At 37.9% G+C, this 27,539-nt stretch overlaps 1 protein-coding gene across 1 annotated transcript in view; it reads left to right on the top strand.

The window, feature by feature from the left end:
- Window positions 1-27,539, top strand: part of SLIT3 (slit guidance ligand 3) — a 549,457-nt gene that overhangs the window by 269,606 nt on the left and 252,312 nt on the right. The window contains exon 5 of the mRNA XM_075714742.1: window positions 17,749-17,820. Coding sequence (XP_075570857.1) covers window positions 17,749-17,820 — 72 coding nt within the window. The remainder of the gene's footprint in view (window positions 1-17,748; window positions 17,821-27,539) is intronic.

The raw sequence follows: 27,539 nt of genomic DNA, 5'->3' as shown, positions 1-27,539 counted from the left end.
TTGAGAAGAGGACACATTCATCATGGTCTGTTTTGGAAGCAGTATTTAAAACAGGGTTTGGGCTTAAAGTCAACCGTTAAAGAAAAGAATGATTTTTTTTCCTTTATAAGCATGAATTGCATTATATACAAATAGTATGTAAGAGTGTTGTCAGTTTTTTTCATTCCCTAACCCGAAGCCTCCAGCAACAGCATAGCACATAAACTGTTGCTGCTATTCACAAATCTAATGATGCTTTGCTCATCTGTCAAATTTTGCATTTAACTAGGCAAGTAGAGTATCACAAAGCTGCTCTTCATTTGCAGAGAAGGCAGAGTCACCTTGCAAATAAGCAACAGTGTAAGACACCATTTCTAACACACTGGTCTCTGATTTCTGGTTAGGTGTAAAACAGTTGCGGATATAGACACATTCAAACACATACTGTAATGAAGAGACTCTACTAATGGAGAGGTCGCAACAGATAAATCAAGTGGAAAAGCTTTGACTTTTTTGTATTATAACGTCTTATTTAGGCTGTTGGCTGGCTGGAATGGGTTATTTTCCCCTGAAATTTATTTTATTAGATATAAATTTAGAAATGTATGATGAATTAGCATTTGGTATTTATTTAGCCTTACCTGTTGACTACTGCAGTAAAAGGATAAAAAGCTACACTGAAATGATTAGCTGTGATGTTCAGAATGTAACTGAACAATCTAAGTAGAATAATGTAATTTCAAGAGAAAACAATTGGTTGTAGTTCAACTGTATGAAGAAAATAGTGGGTACCCGAATCAAATAAGAAATTATTTTCTGTTTTATTTAAATAATGGTACATCGGTGTATGAGAAACATTGCTATAAAGACAGCAAATTCTGCTTGTGTGAACCAACTGAAAATCAGTTTAAAACTTTAATATTATAAAAAGAGTGGGAGACAGATAGGATAAGGCTTATATAAATTATTCTTGCTCTTCTTTCCTGACATTTCAGCCATCATTCTTAGGATTTCTTAACCTAAAAAACTGATATATATCAAGGCATTTATCCTTCACTGTCACAGAAGATGCTGCCATGGAATTCAGTGAAAGAAATCAATTTAATGGTTTGACAAAGGAGAAGAATTAGATTGGCATTACAGAGAAACATTTAATAAGGACAAGAAATAAAGTCAAAGCACTTGTAATGCATGTCTCTCACTGTTGTTCAAGTGTATCATTTAAAATGCTGTCAGTAACTTTGGAGTGGGGAAAGTCTGGGGAAGCTGACCAGAAGATGTTGATTGACACGAAAAAGCATATAGCTGCTACATCTCTTAGTTCTGAATGACCACTGTCAAATCATTGGCTTTCTTTTATAGTTTAGTAAGGGTTTTTACAACACCCCGTACAGATAATAGAATTACTGTAAAATACTTTCTTGAAATATTTAAAGGCAAAATCTCCCAGCTGGAGTGTAATATATAGAAACCTGAAATTTAAATTATGCAAAGGTTTGAGCTGGATATTATTTTTCTAATAAAATTCAGTAAATCGTTTAGCTGAAAGAAAAGATGAAGGAATAATAAATGCTCTTATTTTACCTAGTTTTTTGTATGTGAAGCTCCCCTGGGATGATTTTTTTATCTTCAGTTTTTCTGTATTTGTTACTAGGCAATGATAGAGAGAATCACACGTGAACAGAACTTTTGACTTTGGTTTTGGCACAGGAAAAGGTGCTTTGTGTTGTCTGGTCACCTGCAGTCCTGCTGAGGGGGTCTGCTAGCAATTACAGGGAAGGCACTCTTGTAACACTTTTCACTTGAGAATACATACGCATTTTTACATGTGACTCAGGCACTTCTCACCTATAAAGGCACATATCCCTTGACATATACTAGAGAACTGAGCCACTGAGACAGATGATGACTTTGTAAAGGTTGCAAAAGTATATTTAGGACGGAGCCAGGAATTAATGCCAGGAAAGGTAGCATCCAACACTTTTGTTTAACCCCTAGATGAGAATTGTCCATCCTGACTGTGAGACACATTTGTTTTGGTTCTGTCTTTTCCTGAGGCTGTGTTGTATATTTTTGTACTTCTGAGCTAACAACCTGCAAAACTGGGATTCATTATTCTAGAGTTTCCAATACAGCAGGTGTTTCTGATCAATGTTACTTAGATTTGCCTTTCACTGGGAAGACAGGGAGGCTACCAAGACCTGGGGTAGCAGCCTGCAAACAAAATTTTTTTTTGTTTTTTTGGAGACATGTTTTAATAGGAGTGGGTTAGTATGGTTTTTTTAATTTATTTTAACAATGCTTGCAATAGCAAGTTAGAGCACTGTGAAGCATCAAAGGACTGGAAGAGCTTCTTCTCAAAAATATATTTTCTGCCACTTCTGCACAACTTCTTCAGGTATGGTCTAGATTTTGGAAAGTTATGTTTGGCCAGAGATGGTGGATACAAAATTGAAGCAAGTTCAGGATGGGAGTAGCAGTCCCCATTGCTGGTGGGCTAAGATCCATGCACCTCGAGACGTTATGCTAACGTGGTCTGATGCAGAAGTCTTTATAGTAACTGCATGTCTGCATAGAAAGGTTTTGCTTCCCTTTTTACTTGGAGGAAAAGCATAATACTGAGCCTCAAAGGGGAAAAAGGCCTATAATCATTTAGGTTGAAGTGCCTCTTAATTCAAATGGTGTGCTACTTAGACAGAAAATTTGATAAGAAGGATTAGAACTGGAAAAGACAGACATTTTTAAAAGCAAAGCTATTACAGGGTTCATTACTTTATTTATATGTTCTCCAAAATCACATGAATGAAGGAAAAAAATGAGAGAAAAAAATACTGGCTTCAGTTCAGAATGTCAATTACTACTTTTTTAATCCTCTTTTCACAATTTATTTGACATCTTGAACAGTAGCCAAAAAAGCTATTATAACTATAAAACATATTCATTGGTATAAATCTCATTAAGTTGAGCAATTTAATTAAGGTATTGACATGCTTAATTGATACGTGCAAGGAGAGACCATTTTCATATCTAATTTCCATATGCTTTCTGCTTTTAAAAAAACTAGCTTCGTAAAAATGTTATAGATTCAGCTAAGCCCTGTCATCCCAAAGGAGCACTTGCTACCATTTACCTTGATTTAGAGCCAACTACTCTTCTAAGTGGAGCTCCATTAAATGGATCTGATGTATGCCTGACTCAAACATGCGTCAGCTTCTCTTATGATCAATAGTGGAATATTTATATTAATAAAGCACCAAGTTAATTAAATAAAATAGTCTTCTGGGTAAACTTAAGATACTAGGGGATGGGCAGAGAATCAATATATTCTGCCATTTGAACATTAACTATGTGCTCTGAAATTTTATGTTATCTTAGCAAAGATGCTTGCAGTGTGGAAATCTTAGATGCACAGAAACTCCCAGTGCAGAAAGCTCTGAAGTGTCTTGTGCAGGATTTGCTTATCGAGTTAGAGAAAAACAAACAAACAGAAAAACCTTGGATCTGTTTGACTTCTGTGACTACCCTCTTTCTTCCTACAAACACATTGGAAATCCTTTATTTTGGGTTGGTGCTGGGCACAGTCAAGTAGATATTTTCCCATTCCAGTCTTGCCAGAGAAGGAGCGTGCATGAGAAACTTGCCAAGTAAGGGTTTATCAGTGATAGTGAAGGGTCATAGGCCACCAATTTTGTTTTTGAAGAAAATGCCCTAAAGAAATTTTAAAAATTACCTTTAAAATCAGTTGGCCACTCGTGAGCGTGTTTAGTTCTAGTGTATTGTATGTTTCAGCCAAAAGGACAACTGTTCTTCAGCCTTTTCCAGCAACGTGGCCTGCAGCCACCCACATGGGCAGAGGGGCAAGTGGTGGGGCATGCAGGGGCCATGCTGCCATGCCTCTGCTGAAACCCTCTCAGACTAGAGCTGGGAGAGATTTCTACGAGTGAGTCACTTCTGACTACTGTGGAAACCTACCCCTGTTAGAAATGTAATCATAAGCCTCAGTCACAAATTCACATCGTTATTTTGCTCTGAAAAAACAAATTCCACTGTCGTCGTGGCATTGATGTTATTTCTAGAACATGCAGATGGCCTTTGAAGGAAGCAAGTTCCCTCAGGTACCATTGCAATACATACCACTTTATTCTACCTTTTATCTACATTTTAAGGCTCCAGTTCAATGCAATAAAGTGAAAAGTATTTCTGTAAATAATACTGCAGCTTTAAAAGAACACCTGACTTTGATAACCAAAGGAGATGCGTGCAAGGAAAAGAAAATCTCAATTCAATATTGATAGGTTTTCCAGTCAGCTTAGAACTTGTTCTGTGTAAATATGTTAACATCTATTTAGTCAGAAGCACCATGGTATTGCTAAAACCAGTCACCTCTGATCCAGAGGCAAGCGGTTGTGTGCCAACCCCCCAATGAAGGTGGAGAGTGGAGCATTCCTGCCTGCAAGCTTCGCTGGCTGGCACTAGGCTCCTTCCTGCTCCCCTCTTGCACTTCTCAGGGTTGGTTTGAAGGTGCTGAGTTAAAACTGAGGCGATTAGAGCGTGTTCATTTGGGCCTTCTCATTTTTAAAAACTCAGATGTGCTGGGCTCAACAGCAGTCATTGCTGAGCATGCAGTGATTACTGAATGTCTCATGACCGTAACCTGGGGTCAGTATCTGAATGGAAGATTTCAATGAGCCCGTTCTTTGCTAACTTCTCTATGAGAGATGCTGTCTACCATATGAACTGAACAAAATCGTCATGTAAACCCACAGAGAAGTACCATATGGATTAATGCATAGAACTTATTAAAATAACCAGTAGGCGTAGTTCTGGGCTATTGCAGGAAAATGGCACTGATATTTTCTTGTGATGTATGATTTTGACCTGGTTAAAATAATTCTAATTACCAGACACAGCAGAAAAGCTGAAGGAATAGTCTCCTCTGTCTTATAGTGAATTTTGTCTTCCGGTAGCCAATATCAGCATTCCAGCATTTACTGAATATACTTCTTGTTTCATTTTGTTTCTATTTTTGTATTCATATAGAACCTTATGAAGAAGATACATGTTTGGTGTGTTCAGTACTTCCAAATATGCTTCATATATGCAGAAATATACTTAGGCTCTTGTCTAATATTACTAATCAAAGCATGTTATGTTACATGCGAAAATTCAAAATATTTAATGGATGTTAAACTATACTTCTGCTGTATTACTGTCTTTGGTAAAGTGTTGGTAATGCATCCCAACCCTACTATTTAGATTTGTTTTGCCTTTCTTCTTTTATATTATTCTTATGTTCTTTGATTTAGAAAGACTGAACAAAGAGAGCAAGCTACAAACAACATTGGAACCATATGTCTTATAGTTGTATATAATCTATAGCATAATCATATACATTTAACAGGGTGGGATAGAAAACCACTTTCTGGGTTAGACATAGTTCCCCAGTATTTAGAGTTGTCTTTCCAGAAATTAACTGTTCAAAGAAAGGGCAAGTGATTACATCTGAGCTGGGATAAAAACAGATTCCACCATGAATTACTTTCTGGAACCAAACAAACCCCTTTGTGTATGGAACTGTGATGCAGAAACTGTTGCAATTTTTTTTTTTTTTTTTTTTTTTTTTTTACTGACTCTTAGTTTCTGCCCCTTGATTGTTGGTTTTCTGTATGTACGTCTGGAAGTAATGATGTGAATAAATAATATCAGAATGTAAACTTTCCAAGTTTTATAATGAAGTTAAATTTGGGTTTTTTTTTGTAAGGTAGGACTACTTCTGTCATATGAAAAGGTTTTAAATTTTATAGTATCAAATACAAGACTTAAGGTGAAATCATCGTCTTTAAATTGTGTGTGAATGTGTAATGTAGAACAGTTTGTGAGATAACATGCCTCCTTGTTCATTACTAGAAATGGCTGTATTTCGTTTCAGTGTTCTTGGGAAATCAGTTTACTTCTGAGTTGTTACTCCCCCTCCCCCCCACACTTTGGTAGTGTGCATTGATTTTATTTAAAAAAGAATAATAATTCTGGATGCCAATTTCCTGGTCATCAGCTTTGTCAGACCAGTGCCAGGGAGGGGCGGGGGGAGCTGTGAGCTACCATTATCACTTGTATTGTTTGTCTTTTAATAACAGTTTGAATGTAATACCTCATCTAAACCTGCAAATACAGAGGCATCCACTGTCTGGGTGATGTGAGTTCTCTCTACCTTTGCATTTGAACATAGGTTTTTTCCAAGTGCCAGGCTGTATTTTGAAAGTAAAGCAAAACATCTTTACCATCAAAAGCTTTCCTGTGAATCATTTTGTACGTAGTGCTACATAGACGTGAGACCCCTTAGCTAATTGTGTTTTTTTCACAAACTTGCTGAAGTAGTTGAACAGAGGTGTCATAAATTGAAGCAACTTTAAAATTGGGATAACTGAAAGCCAAGTGTTGCTGTCAGGCATAGTTTCTTCTGCAGACTCGCATAGCTGTAGTGGACTTTAGAGAAAGTCATCATCCTTCCCAGCAGTGATGAAATCACATCACTGTGGAATTTGATATTCTTTGATTTGAGAGTGCTTCAATGATGAAACAGCAATGTGTAGACTTCTTGCTTCTTCCCTTTGGAGTCTGTTGTGCAGGAGGCCCTCCTCCCTCTCCCCGGTCAGCTATCAGCTTTTTTACATTTAATTTAATTTTCTGAGCTGACATTGTCAATCTGAAATTCAGCAACATGCCTGACAGTGAGTCAGAGGAAAGCAGAGTTCATTTTTGGAAGTGGCTTTATGCAAATAAATCCTTGTGCAGATCGCTGAAGCAAGGCATTTGCTGATCAATCAGAGTAGTGCCCTTGTTTCCTTGTCTTCTTCAGGAATAAAGCTCGAAATGTGCAACAAGAATCTTTGAGAGTTATTGTAAACAATTCACACATGCCCACATCTCCCTATGAGTGTTTTGGGTGTTTGGGGATAAAAACTGAATTTGTTTCCAAAGTAGAATCTGGAGGTTTTCATAATGCTGTGTTTGGTTGGCTTCAGGGAACTTAACTCAGCTTGTAACTTACTCAGGCCAGGCTTGTTTGTAAGTGGCAATGAAGTCCTAGGGAGACTGTTAATTCTTGTGAATTGTCTTGATTTTAGCCTAGTCTTCAATGAAGTTTGAGCTCCTTAGTAGGTGATCTGCCAAAGCATTAAAATAACAAAACACTCAATAGGCTGAGTGACATGATTACCAGTTTAACTTCTTTTTTTGGAGGAATTTATCATTTTGTGTGCACGTTAGCTGAGAGGTAATTTAGGTTTAGGTCTATGTTATGTTAGTTAGCATGTTTGTTCTACTAGTATATTTTTATTTTCTGTATTTAAAACACACGTCTTCCATTTAGATGCCTTCTTCTAAAGCATTGCACTATTGAATGATAAACTTTCTGTGCATGGAGTGGGATGCTTGAAGGTGCTTTGCCTACCTGGATGGTCATTGAAAAAAAAGAAATTATTTGGCTATGCTCCAGTGAGTCTTTTCTTGTATGTGTGGATAAGGTAGCAGAATGAAGTTTTTAGGTATTGTTCGGCTGTAATGGTCAGGGTGGACCTGCTCTGAAATAATTGAATAGCTTGTGGGTTTGTGGAGCCTACTGTAAAAAGGAGAACCTAGTATTACTTAAACAGTTGCATCTTGCATGAATATCCCCAATAGAGTTAACCACTTTGTGGTGTTACATCTTGGTCTAATAAATCTAGATGTCATATCCACATAGAAAAATGAATTAAGGCTACAAACCAGTCTGAACTGTATCTTCTTACATCTGCAGTGTTTCACAGAGGCTTTCGGGGACTAAACAATTCATAGCAGGAAAGATACATAAAGGTGAAGCTGTGGAAGAAAAAGAGAAGCTAAAATATTATGAAAGAAAGAAGGGACAAGATGCATAAAACTCTTTCGTCCTTTGTCTAGGGCTTCAGTACCTGTTAATGGGGTACAGACTGCTGAATATCACTGCAATAGATATTACTGGTCCAATATTATAATTTATTTTTAAAACTTCATTGCTTTAAAGCAATAGTGCACCCTTCTTACAGTGGTACACTTTTTACCACAGAATAATAGCCTCTCGACAACCAGGGCTTAGCTATAAGCAGAATGCTGTTTTTCTCACTGCAGTGCATTCAAGTAATTTGCAATTCATTTCTGCCTCACTAGAATAAATGGAGTGTCACTATAGTTGTTTTTACTATCCATGGATTCTGTATAATTTTTATTACTTTTATATAGCCACAGAAATGCCTACAGTGATCATGCAAACAAATTAAATAATTGGCCTCTTTCAGGAGAACTTTGTAAAAAACAAAGCCTAGATCTTTACACATGCAATTGCTACTTTACTCCTATGAAAATAGTCTATTTTTATAGCTAACATACAGGATCACAGCCTGAATTAAATAAATACTATTATGACCATCATTTTCATTCTACTCTGTGATGGTTACGTGCACCAGAATATAACTGGTTAGGGAGGTATTTTTCTGAATATATCAGTAAAGTGCAAAAAATTCTTTACTGTAAAAAATACTTGTCATTAACAAGGGCAGAATTAAGTCAAGAAAGATCATTAAAGAGTGAGTCTTCCTCCAGATGTTGATCAGTTTTCCAGTGATGGTGCAGTTTATGAGCTCATGTTTCAGACTTCATGATTTCACATGTTTATCTCCTAAAATAAAAACTCACCATATTTAAAAAAAAATAACCAATGAACTGCAAATATCTTTTTGATCCTGGGCTTAAACAGGGGTTCATTTTTGGTCTGTAGAGATCAATGGGGGGTAATATTGCCTACTGATTTTTTTTAGAATTTTCAAATGCATAGGATTTCTTTCCAGTACAGCTCAATAGACAAAAGTATAAAACAGAGAGCAGGTCAACAAGATAAAACTTGTTGGTTTTTTTTTTTTTCTTTTTCTTTAAATTAGCTTAAAATGAAGGAGTCAGCATATAGCTGAATTTCCACTTTAGAAAGTATTAACATTAATAAGCAGTGAGAGGGTTTTTTGAATTCACATTGTTTTAGCAGGAAGCAAATACTTAGAAAAATGGAAAGTCACTGGGAGGTTCATATCTTTCCACTGATGTCAGTACTTTGCTCCTACCTCTTTGAGGTGTATGTTGTTCCTACTAAATCATTTTAGTGCTTCTGCGTTGTAATCTCAGTCAGAGAACCGTGTAATAGAAATGCATTGGTAGAATTTGCGTATTGCGCAGGAACACCACCACGTTGGGATCACTTTGTTTTGTCAGTGATCCAGTTGCAAATGTATAGTAGTTCTGGATAATTCCACAGTAAAAGAGATTTTTCTATCAAAATTAATCTCTCTTAAATACATTGTCAGAATTGTGCGTGCTGTTTCTCTGCTGGCAGGCCAATCTCACCACATGCAGTAAGACTTAGTGTATAAATGGCATAAAATGGAATACCTCATGTATATGACTTTCAAGGTTTGTATTTTTTTCTCTTCCCATACCCTGCTAGAGTACCTTGCTCTAGTCACTACCACCTCTCATTGTGTCTCACTGTCCCCTCTATAAAAGGGAAGGATTAATTATATTGATACTGTTTTGTAAAGCACTGAAGGCCTACATCAAATACTACTAATAAAGAAGCCTTATTGTAATTTATTAGTCAGAAGCTTTATTGTATTTCTAGAGGGGTGCTTCTCGTCAAGTGCTTCCTCAGAGTCCACTGTCAGTTACTTTCCAGTTCCTGCTCCTGGACGTGTCCGAAGTTGAGCATAAAGACATTGAGGTAAAATTTAAATTTTGTGCATATGTTCCAAAAGACAAAACAGATGTTGCTTTCTAAAATGAAAACTCTGATCTGTCTCAGGGTGGGTAGTTTTAAAATAAATGGCTCCTAAATGCTGTCTGATCAGTATTTGCTCGGCATTTCGGAAATGGCAGGAGGAGGGAGGAAGAATTGTAGAAGTCATAAAGACAAATGTTGCCTTTAATTGGGCATTGACACATAGATTATTTTTACAGTTCATTTAAACTAGTATAAAAATATTTACTAACCTTGTAAAAGATATTCTGGTAGATGTAATTTTTTTCTGGTTTTGTGTTGGCTGCATCGACAGCCAAATGTTGTAGCACTGTGTCTAATTTAGTGAAACAGAGTGGGATTTTTTTTGTTGTTTGAAGTGACTAAGAATTTTTTAAAAACCTCTTATGAAGCATGCACAAATGTGTATCCTCTGTTCTTTTAAACATTTAGAAAGACTTCACCATGTACTGAGTGATCCTTGTAGTTGTGTCAGGACAGAAGTCATGAATCTGTCAAAGTCCATGCAGGTCGGATCTCTTGAAGGGTCTTTATTAACAGATGGTTTTTAATTTGGCCTTGGAGAAGGCGGAAGATGGTGCTAAAATAATTATCTACTGCTGAGATGTTTTTCCTCCTTGATTGCTTAGCAAACACCCTTCCCCAGTCTTTAAGCTCAGCCTCTTGTTCTTCAGAATGAGAGTATGTGAGTGTGACTTGGGTTAATTAGACTACGTGAAGCTCTGAGTGAATGTTGAAGTCTAGAAGTATAGAGTTAGTATCTATCACCTCACAGTAAAACCAGATCAACAAAGAAATCATTGTGTTTATCATCTGGAAGCTTAGCAGTAGTACTTGTGCAGTAGTGCTTGACTGTGTGAAAGCAGTGAGGACTGGTTTAATTGGAATTTTTGAGCTAAATTCCCTCCCTTAAAACAAACAAAACAAAACTTGAAAGAGTTTCTCAACAGCTTCCTAGAGCATTAATTGAGAGCCAGCTGTATAATATTTAGCAAAAACATGATCACCTTGCATTGTTCAGGGTACAAAACATCTGTAGGACCTGCTTTTGTTTTGCAGAACTCAGATGCTGTCAACAGCTATACTTTCATTGCAGTAGTAGCAGAAGAAATTTTCTTCCTTTTAGAAAATCAGCAGCGATGCCAACTTTCCACAGAGTAAATGCTATACAATACTATCGTTCTTAAGCTCTTGCCTTGTAGCCCGTGGGCCACAAGACTTAACCATTCTTCCTTTTAGACAGAGAGCTATAACTGCTACTTTATGACGAATGCTGCCTTTTACACTGAACATACAGAAAGGGAGAAGCCATTGCTTCACTGAGTGCATAGGCCCCTCCTGAGTGCAGAGGTGCCGATGTGAGTGTCAGACTTGCCACAGCTTGTTCTTGTCAGTATTGTAGTGAGCTGATTTGGTCAATGCTTTTCCCTCCTGGAAGATGATAAATATCTTGAATTTATCTTGCATATTTACAAGGCTCAAAGTTACCGAATTGTCCTCAACAGCTAAGTTAGTTATTTGTTAATCCATCTATAGAACAGGAAAAACTCTAATATTGAACAGTTTTGGAAATACTAGGAAAATAGGTCCTAGATAAGAATAGTATTTATTCAACAATAGCTGTTGAAAAGGTTAAATATTAATTTTAACCATTAAAAAACTGCCACGCAATTTTGGCAGAACAGGAAAGATTCTTCTGTTCTTTGCTGTAAGTGAAAGGCCAGCTTAATGTGACACAAAGACATTTTTTAAAATGTGGTTGAATATATTTACAGAGTCTGTTTTGATCTGATTTCAACGTCTGCATCCTTGAGCTTCTGCGTATTGGCACTTATACCTCAGATACATTTACCACGCAAGTAATTCAGATCCATTTCTTGCATACCTCAAGTATGGTGATCACTCTCTTGGCTCAGTCTTCTTCACACACTTTTAAGGCGCAGCAGCCTTTGCAAGTGCACGCTTATTGCACAGGAGACAGATCTGCATCCTTCTGCACTGCTTCCTGAGAATAAGTGGCTGGAGCTGCATAAGAGGATGTGACCAGATTAACTGTAATATTGCGCACTTCTTTGAAGGGGCATTGTATTGATGGGCAAGAGGAAACTATAGCAATTAGAAAGGAATCTGTGCTGCAGCCGTTCTGCTGCTTGTTTTATGATCCTGGTTATGCCATGCTTGAGGTTAAGCAGGGTTTGAGGCATTGCAAGTTGTTGTGGATTGTAACAGAAACTCTGGGAGACAACAAAGCTTCCTTGACAGCCTTTAGTTAAAAAAAAGACACTGTGAATATTAATATTCTGTGCTGGAACTGTTACAGTTATAATTGAGTAAACTTCTTTTTTTCCCTATGGATTTCCGTTGTCTTTTGGTCTCTTTTGGTCTCTGTGTGTGTTACCCCATTTTGTCTTGCAAACTCTTCCCTTAGTAAACATTGGTACCTTTGCCCTCTCTCTTCACTGTCTATAGAACTTACCTTTCCTCCAGCTCTTGCGCTATGAAAAAGCTGACTTGTATCATTCCCCACTTCACTGACTTGCTTATATTTTATTATGTGTTACTTAGAGATACCTATTTTCTTTGGATTATACTCTCTAATTTTTCCCCATCTGTTACTATTTAACTCTTTAATTGCATTATTTAATTCAGTAAAACGTTGTAGGATAGAGTTTATGTGTAACATGCTGTACAAATTAAAACTAATTCTAATGAGACAAATTGCAGTGACCAGGTTGTGTTAAGTATGTGACCTTTTGCAGAGTAGTTCAGCGTGGTTTTAGTCCAGTTGCAAAGAAATGTTGGGTTGAAGAATAGTCACTAAACGTTAATGCACAAAACCTCAAGAATGTGTTGTTTTATTTTATTTTGGTAAAATAATAATAATGCATAAGACTGAAATGTTTTTAACCCAGAAATCCTATTTGGTAAAAGAATGTAAACAAGCTACTAACATGGATTAACTAATTCTCATTTTTCTCAGCTGCATATTCTGTAGCTGAAGTGAAGCTAGTGGGCAAAGTATTTATTTCTTAGCATTGATGGCAGCTGACACTTGCTTGAAATCAGCATTCATACCTTTCCATTGCTTGCTTTGCAAAATAAAACTAAACAACATAAACTTTCCAATATTATTGTGTCAGGAAGAGATGATGGGAAACAATTGGTTATTTTGCACTCTCAAGCTGTCTATACAGTTTAATCAACCAGTGTTTGTCTTACGGTTTTGTATCAGCTGCTACAAAGAGAGCTGTGTGTGAGCTCTCCTTTCTTATTCCAAGAAGCAATTGAATTGTGCGTAAGCTAGAAGGTACTTGAAGGAATCAGGTTAGTTATTCTGGATTTTTGCTTCATTTCAGCTGAATTTAGCTTAACGCAGTAGTTCCATGTGTTAATGGTTAACTCTGTGAGTTTACTGTTTTATTATGGGATCAACATACAATAACATACTGGGAAAGATACATGCTTGGCTATGAATCATTTGCTCTTGATGACTAGTTCTTTAAGTCTTTGCATTAAACTTTTTAGACATTAAAGGCCAGTCTAGTTCTTCATTGGCTAACACTGAATGGTGATCTTTCTTTTAGCCCATTTGAGCAGGAGAAATAATAAAAGAGTAGTGTTCAACCACAGTAAATACTTCTTAATCAAACTGCTTTTCAGGCAGTTCTTTGTTTAAAAATAGTATTTTTAAATTTTAGAATCTGTATGCCAAAAAAGATCTGGAAGATAACTGGTAAATGCTCAAATGGGTTTTTTTTGTCTTTGAAAAGGGAGACAACCTAAGCATAATGCTATCAGTGTTGATTTTTTGGTTTTCATATAGTACATCTTATTTTCAGTACCACCGTAACCTTGCAAGTTATATTAAAGTAGAAATTTTAATGTTTTAGATCTGTAGTTCAAGTGAAGACTCTTATTTTATGAACATTCATAGTGTCTGTATTCCAATTAACTGATTTATGTTCTGTCACTAGCAAATTAAAAAAAAAGGGTCTTAATGTATTTTATTGCTATGATAGAGAGTTGAAATTTCAGTTAGGAAGCAATAACCAGTGTTAAAGCAGGAAGCTAAAACCCAACATTGCAGCAAAGACTATGGAGGCATTTAAAAAACATCAGCAGTTTTGGGTGGGTTTTTTTTCCTTTCCAATCCTTTTATTAGTAAGGCTCTTGCAATTCACATTTGAAGATCAGGAAAACAATATTAGACTTGCAGAGGGAGTTAATCTGTGTCCAAAGCATTTTAGTTAAATTAAAATAAAACCCGAAAAAATCTATTGACTTGTGCCAACTCTTGTTTGACTCTGGATTAGACTAACGTGTGGTCTGCTGTGCTGTGAGGGCATGTGAGCCACAGCTGCTGGATTTTGTTAGCTCCTGCATCTCTGATCTATGCGAACTTGAAGTCAAAGTTCTTTAATATCTCTGTGGCTCTGTTTCCCCATCTCTGAAATGAGAGTGCTGTTTCCTTAGGGGCGTTCACCACACGCTGCTGGCTGTGGAAGCTGCTGGTCAGACGTGTCCGCTGTTGTTATGTGCTGTGCTTTTCACCTGGTCAGTTCCTCAGTGATCTGCTGCCAAGGGCTTTTCAAGCGTGTTTCCATCAGATGGGACCCCTGTATGAAGGAGTCACGGGGGCACTTCTGAAAAGAGACTACACTTTATTGAAGCTGTGGCTGGCTGCAGAATCTCTGTGCCATTTGCACTGCTGGAAAGCTGTGTGGCAGGCTGAACTGGATGCAACTTGTCTGTATTTATCGAAATAAGAGGAAAAATAATTTAATCCAAAAACGTTCTTTTAGCTCAACATGTCAATTTGATCAGAATGCAAATGACCGTGTTTCCGTCATTGTTGGGCTTGCTGCTTTCTCTACAGAAGAACCTTTGTGAAGGAGGGTGCTGCTGATGCACTCGCACATTTTAGCTTGTGCTTAGGTCAAGCACTTTTGGTCAGCTCTCTAACATTGTCTACTAGGGTGAGGATTTTTGGAAGCATATATTTCTCTAAAGCTGGAATTTTTCAGATTTCCTCCTTAGGATCCGTCATGCATCCAAGCATTGGACTTGTCTTCCACTACAGAAATATATGGCTTGAAACCTCTGTCTAAGAAATAGGAAATGCATTAGTAATCATAATCTATTTTTCTTCAGATTAGTTGTTTGTTTTTTCTTGAATACCACAACTCTTTTTTGTCTGTCTGTTTTTTTACGGTTTTATTTTGGGTTGGGTTTTGGGGTTTGTTTTTTTTTTTGGCCTTATATTAGTTTACCTGGTTTTCTGCATTTACTATTAATAACTAATATTAATTTTGCCTACAGTCAGTGAGAGCTTCCCTTTATGTCTATTATGAGAAGTAGGGAATGAAAAGCTGAAACTTTAAGATAAACTATGTAAACAAGTTGCTTGTTACAGCCTTCTGCTCCCTCAGAGCAAATTTTGTGAAGTTCACGGGCTGAGCCTGGTTGGTGTTTGCTTGGTTATAAAAGATGCTCAACAAAAGTTTGGCACAGTGTTACGAAGCAGAGACGAATGCTCTTCTGTCTGTCTCAAAAAGGGATGATTATAATTGTGAGAAGGCAGTTACAGAAAATTAAGCATGCAGTTGTGAATTTTCTTTGACGCTGTGTCACTAATGCCATGCAGGCTGTCAGTTCTTCAGACCACTAGAGATATTTATGAAATCAGTCCACAGTCCTGGAGGTTTAGAGAGGCAGTATTGTTAGCTAGAGGAGAGTGCCTAAATGGAAAATAAAATTAATACAATTTACAAGAAGATTGTCATAGAAAATGGATTAATTTCCTACAGTCCCCTGTTTTTGCCTGACTGCAAGTGAGAGCTGAGCATAAAGACAAAGCAGAAAGCAAGAATATAAATTAGCCCTTTCAGACCACAATAATATTAGAAAAAAATACTTGAAAACCTGATTTATTTTTAAACCTGTTTTGAAATAATGCACAGTAAAATGCTGGACAAATGCAACTTGAGGTGTCAGTGGTTTTAGTGTAATTTTATTTGATCACACAATTCTACTTTGTCAAGCCCTTTTTGTTCTACTTTGTGTGTCTCTTGCTTTCAGATCTTACTAATTTTTGCTTTCCTAAGCCATTTTGTCACACTTTTACCATTGGCTGTAGCTTTGCTGTGCCTTGCTGTCACAGCAAAGTGACTCCCTGTCATGAAATAGGTCTTCAGCATAAGACTTCCTTCTTATAGGTCTGAAATACACTTTACTTTCAACTCTTCTCCTTTCAGGTTGTCTGATCATTTGTCTGGGTTGAAGGTCTGTCTTTTAAAGAACTAATATTTTGTCGCTAGCAAAAGAAACGGGAGGTGAAGGAAGGGTCAGGGTGTGGATCAGTGTTAAACAAATTGTGAAGGTCACAAAGAATTTTAATTTGGCTTGAAAAAGAGACTTGTATCCAGCAGCACATTTTTGTTTGTGATAGCCTGAATGGACAATTGTGGCTACTTTGAGAATTTGGTGTAGACTGCATGACTGGTATAAATTGAATTAGTCTCATGACAAGGACATAGTCCCCTTTTTTTTCTATCTGCCTGATGGAAAGCAGAAGAAAGCCCTGCGTGACACCTCTTGACCCACAATGTCACTGTGGGCTTTTGTGACAGGCTCTGATTTCTGGCCTCTCATTTGATAAAGCCAATTTGGTGGAGACTAGAAAGGAGGCTTGCTGCAACACAAAATGTACTTACAGAAAAGAGTATCTGGTGGTGAGTACAGATGACTGCCATTCAATCTTAATACCCATTAGAAAGCCAGGGTTTCTTTCTGAAAATGGGGCCAAGTCTTGGGTTTCTATAGCATAGGGACACAGTCACACCAAATGATGCACTGTGTAATACCCTGTGCTGTGGTATCACCTTTCTTTGTCCTTTCTCCAGCCATGCCTGTGCCTTCCATTTCCTCCATTTGCTTATTTCTTCCATTTTTCTTTCCCACTCTTCTGCTTTCCTTTCACCTTCCTACACTTCTCTCTTCCCCCCACTTTGTATCCTGAACCAGAGTGAAATCACTCCCTCTTTTCCATGCCGACAGGGCACCAGCAAAGAAATCATTGTCAGTGCTGCTTTTCCTTAGCCTGAAAACATTCCAACTTTCTGATTCTCTGTCTGTTTCCCCCCCATTCCTGATGCCCTCCTTCCTGCCTCTGTTGGTGCTGGTAGGAGGTTGTGAACTTGGAAAATATATTTATAGTTCATCAAAGGAAAAAGCAACCGAATGCAGGTTGTGTAACAAAAAAATGTAACCTGCAGTGCTCGTTGCTTTACCTGTGCTCACAATGCAGATGTAATAATGATTTAAATTGAAACATTTGGTAATGTTTTAAGTACTAGCAAGACATTTTGAATTGCGGCTGTTTTTTTTTTCTTTTTAAACAAGGTTAAAAATTTTGTCGTTCCCATTGATATACAACGCAGTGGGGGGTTTCTTTTAATGCAGCAGATCAAGATAAATCTACAAAACTCACAAGAGAATGATTGTCATGTTTTTCCTGAATATTAATTTCAAATAAGGGGCTGTAATCTGAGCAGGGGTAGCCAAGTATTTTTTCAGTCAGTAAACAAACAGGAGCATGGTGAGAAAATTATATTTACGTTACAGGGTTGCAATTTCAAGGCATAAGATTTGGCTGCAGGTACTCTGACAGTGAATCATGGCATTGTGCAAGTGTTGTGACTGCATTTGAGTGATGTTTTCTGGAAGTTCTGTCATTTGTATCATGAATTCTGGTGGTTTTCATTGGAGAGTCATTTCAGCTCATGTGACGGACCTCTAGAGGAGATAAAGAAAATTGAAAACATTGTGTGGTATAACAAATCCATAAACATCTACTTTTCCAAGCATGATTATGTTCCATTATCTCATGTAGATTTGAGAAATGTCTTCTGTTTGTTAATACAATGTATTTTTTTTTCTCTTCCCTTATTCAGAGACCTGAGTGAAAATCAGATAAAAGGAGTCCCTAGAAAGGCCTTTCGAGGAATCATTGATGTGAAGAACTTGTAAGTGACAACTTCATTAATATTTGTGGTGAAAAACATTCTCCCTAAGTTATGATTGGCTGGTACAATTTGTTTGAGTACCGCATGGTTAGCTCTGTGCAACACAAAAGGGAGCTGTGGACCATTGTGTGTGCAGCAGGTTATTGTCCAGGGCCTCACCTGCTACTTTGCTCCACATGTACACTGTGCAACACACCTGGGGAAGTTTTGAGCAAAGAAAAAAGTATAGTTAAAGGCTTCACTACTCCCTGCAGTACTGTCCTGCAAAATCCAGTGAAATCACGGTCCAAGCCTTGAAGCAAGATTTACGTAGGAAAAGAGCTGGTAGAACTTAGGGGTGAAATTGAAATATTTCAGTTAGATTAAATTTTCTGTCCCACCACTTGGGTGGGAGGTAACGATGGAAAAATGGGGCACACAGGCACAGTAGTTGAGCACAAACATCAGAAGATGAAAAAGTAATGTGGGAAATTAACTGTGCATGCTTTGACAGTTTGTATTGAAAATTAAAATAATTTTTAAAAGCCATTTTACCGTTTGTGCTAATGAAGCTAGTCTGTCCTAGCCATTTTCTGTAACATACAGTCTGAAATATGTGTAAATAAAGACTTTCAGTTCTGTATTTGCAGAGCTGCTAGAGGCTCTTACATGTTACGTACCACAAATGCATTTTTGTGAACACCCACACACTAATGCACCATTGGCATCATTAGAGTCAACACAAGGTGAATTGAAAAAGGAAATAACAGCCAGCAAGTTGGCAGAGAGTCAGGATTTCCTGAGAAAAGTTGTAGCCACTCTGAGAACCATTTCAGAGCCATTAGTATTAGCACTGTGTTACCATGCCAGTAGCTGAAATCTGGTACCCCAAAGTGTTAAATATGGTAAGCATAGTGTAAGTAGTGTGGATTTTTTGTTTATTTAGTAGAAGAACCAGCTGAAGGAGATCTAAGAAGCAGCACTTCTCTACAGTCTTGCAACATACCCATGCTCTGTTTTCATTTCCTGCCCCAATGAACAACCTCTTCAGCATCCAGACTAAATTTTTTTCTATAGGCAGCATGGAAACTGTTAAGGACAGTGAGCATGAGTCAATGTGACCACATCTGTATCCAAAGGCAAAGCACAATTCTTGTACTTTCTCTGGTGATGCTGTGTTGCAGGGCATGTCTGGGGTTTGTGCAAAGGAGACAGCACTGCAAAAGACCAAAGCAGGACTTCCCCCAAACTGGAGAACACAGGCACAGGAGCAACGCTGTGAGGTGCCCCCTGCTTGCTCTCTGAGCACTGTGCAAGGTTCCTCTGGAGACTTTGGGACAGACAGAATGTGAAGACTTTTGTATGTCATATAACATTTATAGCTGTTTCTGCAGGCATTCAGCGTACTAAGCTTGTGTTTCTTCAATGGTTTGTTACTTACTTCATGTACATTCAAGTGACTTTAGCTTTTCAGGTGTGAAGGCTTTTTTACCTGAATGTCAGCTTGAGAAAACACATCTTGAGGAGCCATTTAAACTCATGTAAGCCTCCTCTTTGGTGGAGGAGAATCAGAGGACCTGTGTAAAGAGATCTAGTTTTTAAGACATGGGAAAATATTGGAGAATATAGTTTATAGTGGGAAGAAGTTTGTGGCTTTTAGACAGAAGCATGGCTTTTTTGTCATCTTAGCATGTACTTTACTTACATTGTGTAATCTAGAGGAACAATAGATGGTGTTTTGTTTCAGAAAATCTAGCTTTCCCAGCTATAATTCACTGTTAGTTCTCTACCTTCATTTAAAATAGCAACTTTTATATTCAGATTTTATTTCACCTCTGGCAAGCTGTCAGAAAAATCACAGGTGTTCTTTGATTTATGTACCCAGTCTCAGTGCAGAAGGAACCAGGGTGTCACCTTTACATGAGCTGATAGCAAGGGATGGGTGGCTGGTGTGCTTAGAGGAACTCTATAAATGTTGGGATCTAAAGCTTTAACAAAAAACTGTGACTGTCAAGTTAGGCAGTATCTATTCTTTTGCTGTGAAAGACACAGTATCAGGAGTGCTTCCCTGTAGCCACTGTTTCTGTCTTTCAGGAATACTGAAGTTATCACAGAATCATAAAACAATTCTGGTTGGAAATGACCTCTGGAGGTCATCTAGTCCAACCTCGGGCTCAGCAGGAGCACAAAGCTTAGTAGTCTAATTAATAGATTTGCTGATGTGAGTCACGAGTGCTGATTGTTTCGATAAATAGCAGAAGCAGCAGACTTTTCATTCAGATCTATAGTCATTTTTTCTTGATAAGGAATGGATGAATTGTGTATCCAGGGTAGTTCATTTCATCAGATGACTGTTGCTTCCAGACACAGACTAGTGGCCTATGAGTTGCTGACAAGAATGTGACAAAATCGTGAGCCAACTTGCTGCTGGAAACGCATTGAAATTTCTGCAGCAATAACTGTAAGAGTGTGATGCAAGTTGAACCAAGTTAATATTTAAAGCTCTTAAAGCTTTAAGCGGTAAGCTTAAACATGCCAATTCTCATTCTCAGTCTAGATTTGGCAGCCAGATTGCTCCCTTCTGAGTCACAGAAATGACCATGCCAATGAGCGCGAGTGTTCAAGCACCTAGAGGAGGAGAATGAGTCTTTGCCTTTCAGTGCCATTCAGCTGCTCAAACACCTGCACTGCTAATCACTTGGTGACTCTCTGACATATATGCACTAATGTGATAGCATCAGGGTTGGCTGGTTCTACGGTTATCACTTTGCAGATTTATTGTACTATCTCCGAGTTCTTCCACCTCATAAAGCATGGTTTTGAGGGATCTTGGAGACTTTTAGACATAAGAAATAAAGTTTCATATTCTCCTGCACTCCCCAACCCTTTCCAATTTATCTCTAAAATTTGTATAGGGAAAGGCTGGCAAGGAATTGCCTCTGTTTTCATGGCTTGACATTTAACATGGCCTCCAATCCTTCCAGTTTCTACATAAAGTGTCCAGATGTCATGGCAAAATAATAATGCTGTAGATATTATAATAGGGACACAGCAAGTGCTAGACCACGTGAAAATCTCCAGATTAGTGCTGTCTTTAACAGCAGTTTGGAAAGCTTCCCTCAGGAAAAAATGCAGAGAAGTTGATGCAATAGACTAAGCTGGGGCATGAATTCCTTTTGGATACAGGCTCCGAAATATGCAGCCTAAGGGCTTAATATAAATTCCAGTGGGTGCCATTTGGAAACCCTGTGAGAACTACCCTATCTCTGCATGGCCATAGCAGTAAGCAACACAAAGTGGCAGGCTGTGTCCAGTTGGAGTATACTGGTGTAAAAAAGAAAAAAAAAAAAAAAAAAAAAATTCCTGAATTTAATGGAAGAGGTGCTGCTGCATGTGCTAAGCAGTGAGAGTCTTTGGTGATGTCCGTCTAGCACCAGGACTGCAGAACTGGCTTGGTACCAATACGATTTTGGTCATTTAAAAAAATCAATGTTAAGATGATAGGAAAGAAAAAAAAAGTGTTATAGAAAGTAAAGTTTCAGGATATTTTTCACCATGCTTTTCTTTTTAAATGGAAAAAGTTTTCTATCTTTTGTTATTCTCTTAGCAGAGCAGTGAGCCTAGGAAAATGGGCTCGCATAAGGGCTGTACTAGAGAAGAGCTTTTAAATGTCAGGGAGGCCAATGTTTTTGCACAAGGCAAAGCCAAAGCAGAGGCTGGCAAGTTGAGGTTTTAAAACTCCCAAGCGGGGCGAATTTTGTTGTGTGAATTATTTTCATATGAAGTGTTTTCTGCTGCTTGACTATAAAATCAAAGGAAGAATCTGCACACAAAGAATAAGTTAGTAAGTCTATTTCTAATTAAAATATAGAAATATACAGCTTTTAGAAAATTTCATGAACATATAATGTCCATTACCAATAATGAACTTATATGGGAATTTGGTGTAAACAGACACTTTGAACATGTTGTGGAATAGATGCATAAACGCTACTCAGCGGTCCTAAAAAAGTTGAACAAGCAAGGGCAAGAGAGGGCCAGCTTGCAGTGTGCACCTGTATTCAATTTCTGTTACTTATTACTTAGAGAACAGGAAATGTTTCTTGCAGGAATCTAGCCCTAGGTAAGTACATTTATTTCAAGAATTAAAGTATATGGATTTGGGTCTTGTTGACCTTTGGGCTAACTCAGCACTGTCAGCTGCGGCCTTCCATCATAAAAATAGATAGAGACGCTTCTTGGACTTCTACACGTTTACCCTGCTTGTATCACGTCTTGGCATTCAGATGAGTGTTTCTCTGGTGAGACATTCCTGCAGTTTCTGTTGAATTAGCCTGCCCGGCCCACCCTACTGAGGGCAGCCAGATTCCCAGAATAGGAATATGCAGAGGTTGACTCAATAAAGATGCTGTAAAAGCAGCAACCATTCTTTTAAGGTGTTGGTTGTGGTTACTGGCAGTATGCTGCCAGCTCTTCCTCTCGCTGTGCTCTCTTCAGGACTGTGAAGCTGAACATAACCAATCAAACTGTGTGAGGATTGCAAAGCATAGTAGGAATGTGATTCTTGGAGGCATGATGATATTGGGGCTTGTTGTCTTGCAGGGATCATTCCCCCATAAGAAATGCATAGGACAGATTTCAAAGAATTACTGTTCCTGGCAAGTTGCTGCCCTGTATCCTTCTGCCATCTCTTGACAGAAGTTTATTCCTTTGTTTTGCAGTGCTGCAGTAAGAAAAATCAATAGCCTGACACTTACCAGCAAGCAGAGACTAAAATGGCAAGACTCTGGTTGTGTGTTTCCCTCAGCCTTTGCTCCATTGTCACCCATTCCCATCTTGCACCTTTCAGACTGAAGGAAAAGCTACTCTGTAAGCAGTGAAAGTGCAAACGTACATCTCACGTATATACAGAGTGCATAGACTTGGTGTCGGTGTCTATGACAATGCAGCCTCCATGACCCACATCAAGGAGTAAGTGCTGGTGGTAGGAACTGGCCCGTGTCCATACTATCTGTAGGGTTCAAGCTCTTCTGTGCACGGTCCTCTGTTTCACATCAACATCTTGCAGCCAGGGAAACTAAATGATTCACTAAAAGGAAAACACGAAGATCCAACCTAAATTATTCTATGATTCTATGATTCTATGTATGCAGTGCAGATGCATGGGGAGAATGACAGAGCAGCAGAGCAGAGGGGGAGCCCACCTGACAGTGTAGACACCCCATTTGAACACCACACAGAGCTAGAGCCACATGAAATTACACAGTTACTGCTTTTTCTGTGAGGACTTGCTCCATTTCTTGTTCTTGATTCACTGGAACTCAGTTTTGTGCATTATTCAGCTTCTGTCTTTCTCCTTTTGTAGGCTTTGACTATAAGATAGAGTTTTGTAGCATTGGGATTCAGAAAAAACACAAGCTAACATGTTCATCTGTCAGGATAATACAGGCTTATTGCATTTCTGTCTAAATATTTCTCAACCGCACATAAGATAATAGCTCATATTACTAGACCTGCAAGCTTCTTTCCTTGCATCCTGGGGCCACTTAGGAAATTGTGGGTAATATCCTTCTTTATAGCCTGAAAGGTTCCTTTGGAGGAAGAAATGAAGCATTTGGATTTTTTTTAAAAAATGCAGAAATACATCAGCATATATGTAACATTTAACACTTCTGTAAGCCAGTACACATTTATTTTCCTAGTGGTTGCATTACCTATGCAATGTAAAAAATCAAAGCTGTGTGAGTACTGTGAAATATTTTTGTGACTATTAGTTTCAGCTTCTTATTTTCTAAATGGCTTTTCCTGGAAGATACTCTTACTTTTTTCTGCATGCCTCTACTATTAGCATCGATCCATGTGACTTTTACAAAAATTAAACATCTAGATTGCACATTCAGGTTTTGGAAAAAGCTGAACTTGCTCTTTACGTTAAGAGGTATTTTGCATTCACCTACACAAAATATAAAAATGTTCCTATATCATTTTTTTATCTATCACAACCAGCACTGCAGAGCAAATTTGTAATTCAGCCATAGAATAGAAATAATTAAACATACCTGTCAAGTTAAAATAATGAATAAACCCAAGGAAATAATGATTGATTTGTATGTAGCCATTTCACTAGCAGAAAGCAAGCAAGTGATTGTGAATTATTTGCTGTACATAAATATGCAGTATATCTTAATGAAATGTTACACTAGAAAACTCCTTTAGTCTGGATTCTCAAGGGAAGCTATTATCTGGAGCCCTCTGAAATTTCTGGCCATAGTTTCTTGACATTTGTGTACAGTATTCAATGTACTATTGCAGTTTGCAGTAAAACAAAAGGAGGAAGATAAACAGTTGGCCAGATTTTCCACTCATTTGGTGTAAAATCTGGAGTAAGCCTACTGAAGTCAGTGGTTGGCCTCAAATAAAAGCAATGAAGTGGATGGAAGAGAATTGAGTATCACATGTTGGCTTGTGTATTTACTTATGTATCTTTCAATAGACTGAACAATATGTGTCTATTTGATGATGTGCATGGAAGGTACAGTGTATTTTAAATATGAATACATGAAAATTTAAAGAAAGGATAAACTATTATGGAACAGATTTCAAGTTGCTTTGATCTCAGCTGGTATTTTTGAGTGTTTTCAGAGCTGGCAAAACAGGTCAGAGGTATTGAAACAGTCAGGTATTTGAAAATATGCATTAGAGACAAGCCTTTTGCACTCTTTAGGGGGTGGAGAGTTCATATTACTTCAGCATTAAAAATTTGTAAATAATTTTCCTCCTCCTTATCCGTAAATTCACACTGCAGTCAATGTATTCCAACAGTGTGTTCCTTTCTATCTCCTGTAATTGGTATTCATTGTGATAGTGACCATAATGAATTCAAGAGAGATCTCTGTGGCCATCACATTTGCCTTCCTAGAAATTCTGTTGTAATGCAGCATTATTATAACATTAAAATAACACGTTACCAAGTTACCACCTTCTATGGAGAAACATCACCTGCAGCGTAAGTTAATTTTATGAATATATTAGTTTGAGCTTTTGCCATCTGTTCTACCCCTTATAATAAATGCAAAAAGCATATATTTAACATTAACTCATTAAAAAGATATGATTGATTGAAATGCACATGCATGTTCCCTACACAATGCAGAATGCATTTAAGGTGAGAGATGCAAAACCAACCAAGCAGAGAGTCTGAGTCTTAGCAGCGGACATTTTGTGATACAGTAAAGATTATTTCTTTACATCTTCAGATGGCCTCATGCAAAGTGCCAGCACGCCAAGTGACACAGAAGTTGGTTGCTTCGTTTGCCTCTTGAGAGTCATGGCCTGCCTTTGCAGGGACTGACTGGCTGTGTATTGCAGTTTTGCTTGAGGAACTGCTGCTGGCTACACTGTCTGAGAGGAGTTTGGTATATATCATCCCTTTGCTTTTCTCTCTTCTAGTTTATTCAGTTCTGAATCACTAACCTTTACAATCTACCTACCCTGATCTTTCTAAATAACTTCTCTTGTCTATCTTACAGTAAAAATCAGAGGAAGAAAGCAAGAAAACCTAAATGCTGTGCAGCCTGACTTCTGGCAGGCAGGAAGGCGTAAGGAGGAATTGCATTTTCGTTAGCCCCCAGCTGAAGGTGCCATACTGCTCACCCTGTCCGTTTCCATCAGGAACATCATAGCTGCTGCAGCCATAGCCAAGAATAAACCTGTTAGGAATATAGAGATTAAAACTTTAATTCTAATTCAGAAATTGCATCCTTTTAATCACAGTTTCTTCTCTGCCTGCAGTGAATAGGGATAGCCTTTTTTCTTGTTATTTTTGCTGCAGTGAGAAGAGTAGGCAATGCATACACCATCTGTACTTCCTGATGGTATGTGGAAGTGCAGCCTCTTGGGCACATGGGTGTGTGCCCTGTCTATAGGGAAGGCTTCCCCTATATCCCTTCCCTTTCAGAAGAGCCTTGTGCGGGATGGCTGTGGGTGAGCAAAGGGTGTTGAGTAAGAAGTTAATTCTGCATTTTTCTAGAATATGGTACACATAGGCAGTGCCTTCTGAATAGCTGTGGTCTCTACCAGTTTGTTGTGATTGTCAAGAAATATTCTGGTTTTCAAGTGTCATTATGATCCTGAAACTTTTGCATATCTCTCTTTTAACACCTTAAGGAGTAGTCATTGTTCAAAATTACCTTCTTGGGAAGAAAGTTTTGTGGGATTTTTTCATTGTCCACTGATGCTAAAAGATGCCGGTTCAGCAGTACTCTTGCTAGCTAGCGAGCTAATTTCAGTCTTGATAGCGCATTTTTGCAAATGCTCTGCAGTAGTATTGTGTCAACTCTTCACATGGTGAACTGCAGGGTTTGGTCCCAACCTGCAGGATATTCCTGTATTTTATGAAAAGAGGTGCTAAAGGGAATGCTGCTTCCTTACTTTATTCCTGAACAACTTGGGATGGTCCCAAATGCATCAGGGAGCAATGGCAGAAACATGTGCAGACTAATAACCTGCAAATTCTGCGACACACATGATAAATACTGGAAAACTCCAGAACCATTTCATGAAGTATTTAAACGTATGGCATATTTAGTAGTGTGATTAGACTATAGTTGCATTTTTTAAACACATTTTTGTTTATGTGATCCCCTTTCCCATGTCCCTCGCTAATAAATAGAACACCAGGTGGACTAACCAGCATAGAGTGAGCTTAAATCTGTTGAATGTGCTAAACTACCACTTGTACTTCACTTGAGATTGATTTCACAGATTGAAAATGCACTGCTGATTTTTTTTTTTTTAAATGAAAACATCTGCATTAAGTAGAGTGGATGTCTGCTCTGTTCTCCTGTCCAGTTGCATTTCAGGAAGTATTTGTTTCATGGATGCCCGTAGTTGTGGGCTCAACTAGCCACAAGGGATCTGTCACCGACAACTCATTAAAAGCCAAACCATCACTCCTGAGAAACAGATTTCCTCACTGTAAAGGTTGCTTTCCCCTGAGTAAAATGTCAGATAAATAAAAGCTGAAATATCTCTTAAGTGTGCTCTACCTATAAAATAGAAGTACATAAGCCAGCAGTATTTAGTAGTGTAGGAGGATGTATGTTTGGTGGCATTTAATATTTTTATAATTTTCATTTTTTCTGATGCAACTCAGAGCTGACTACCTCCATAATAAGGTTATACATAATTCCAATTTACCCAATTTCTGTTCATTATATCCACTACAATATATATTGTTTTCAATATCATTTTTGGGGCAAACCATAGATTTCTAAATATTTCTTGTAGGCATAAGACAAACATAAATACCAATTGTTTTTTCCTTTTCTGGAAATGTATTTCAAGCACTATTTAAAGGCTGCACTTTCCTTGTTCTTATGGTAAAATCCTAATGCTGATGACAAGAAAGACAAAATGTACCACACAGGCCTAAGTCATCCTTTCCATCTACTTCAAATTCTGTTCTGATCTTCCTTATGCTTTCTGTTTTGCATAATTTATTGCCCTCTCCTGCCTAAGAGGGCTTCTTCTGTAGCCATTAGCAATACAGCTCTGTAAGTTGGTCATCAGTGGGGGTTTTGAAGAGTGACATGGATGTGTCATTCACGTCAGGAAAACAGCACATCTGACAGAGCAATGTGAACAGTTTGCACAGGAGTCTGAAAAAGTACAGTATTCGGGTGTGAAAACCCCAGGCTTGATGGTCACTTTTAAAATTTGTAGTGAATTTTCCATTTGAT

This window comes from Pelecanus crispus, chromosome 8 (assembly GCF_030463565.1).
Source record: "Pelecanus crispus isolate bPelCri1 chromosome 8, bPelCri1.pri, whole genome shotgun sequence".
Lineage (NCBI taxonomy): Eukaryota > Metazoa > Chordata > Aves > Pelecaniformes > Pelecanidae > Pelecanus > Pelecanus crispus.
This window is presented reverse-complemented; position numbering and strand designations above follow the sequence as displayed.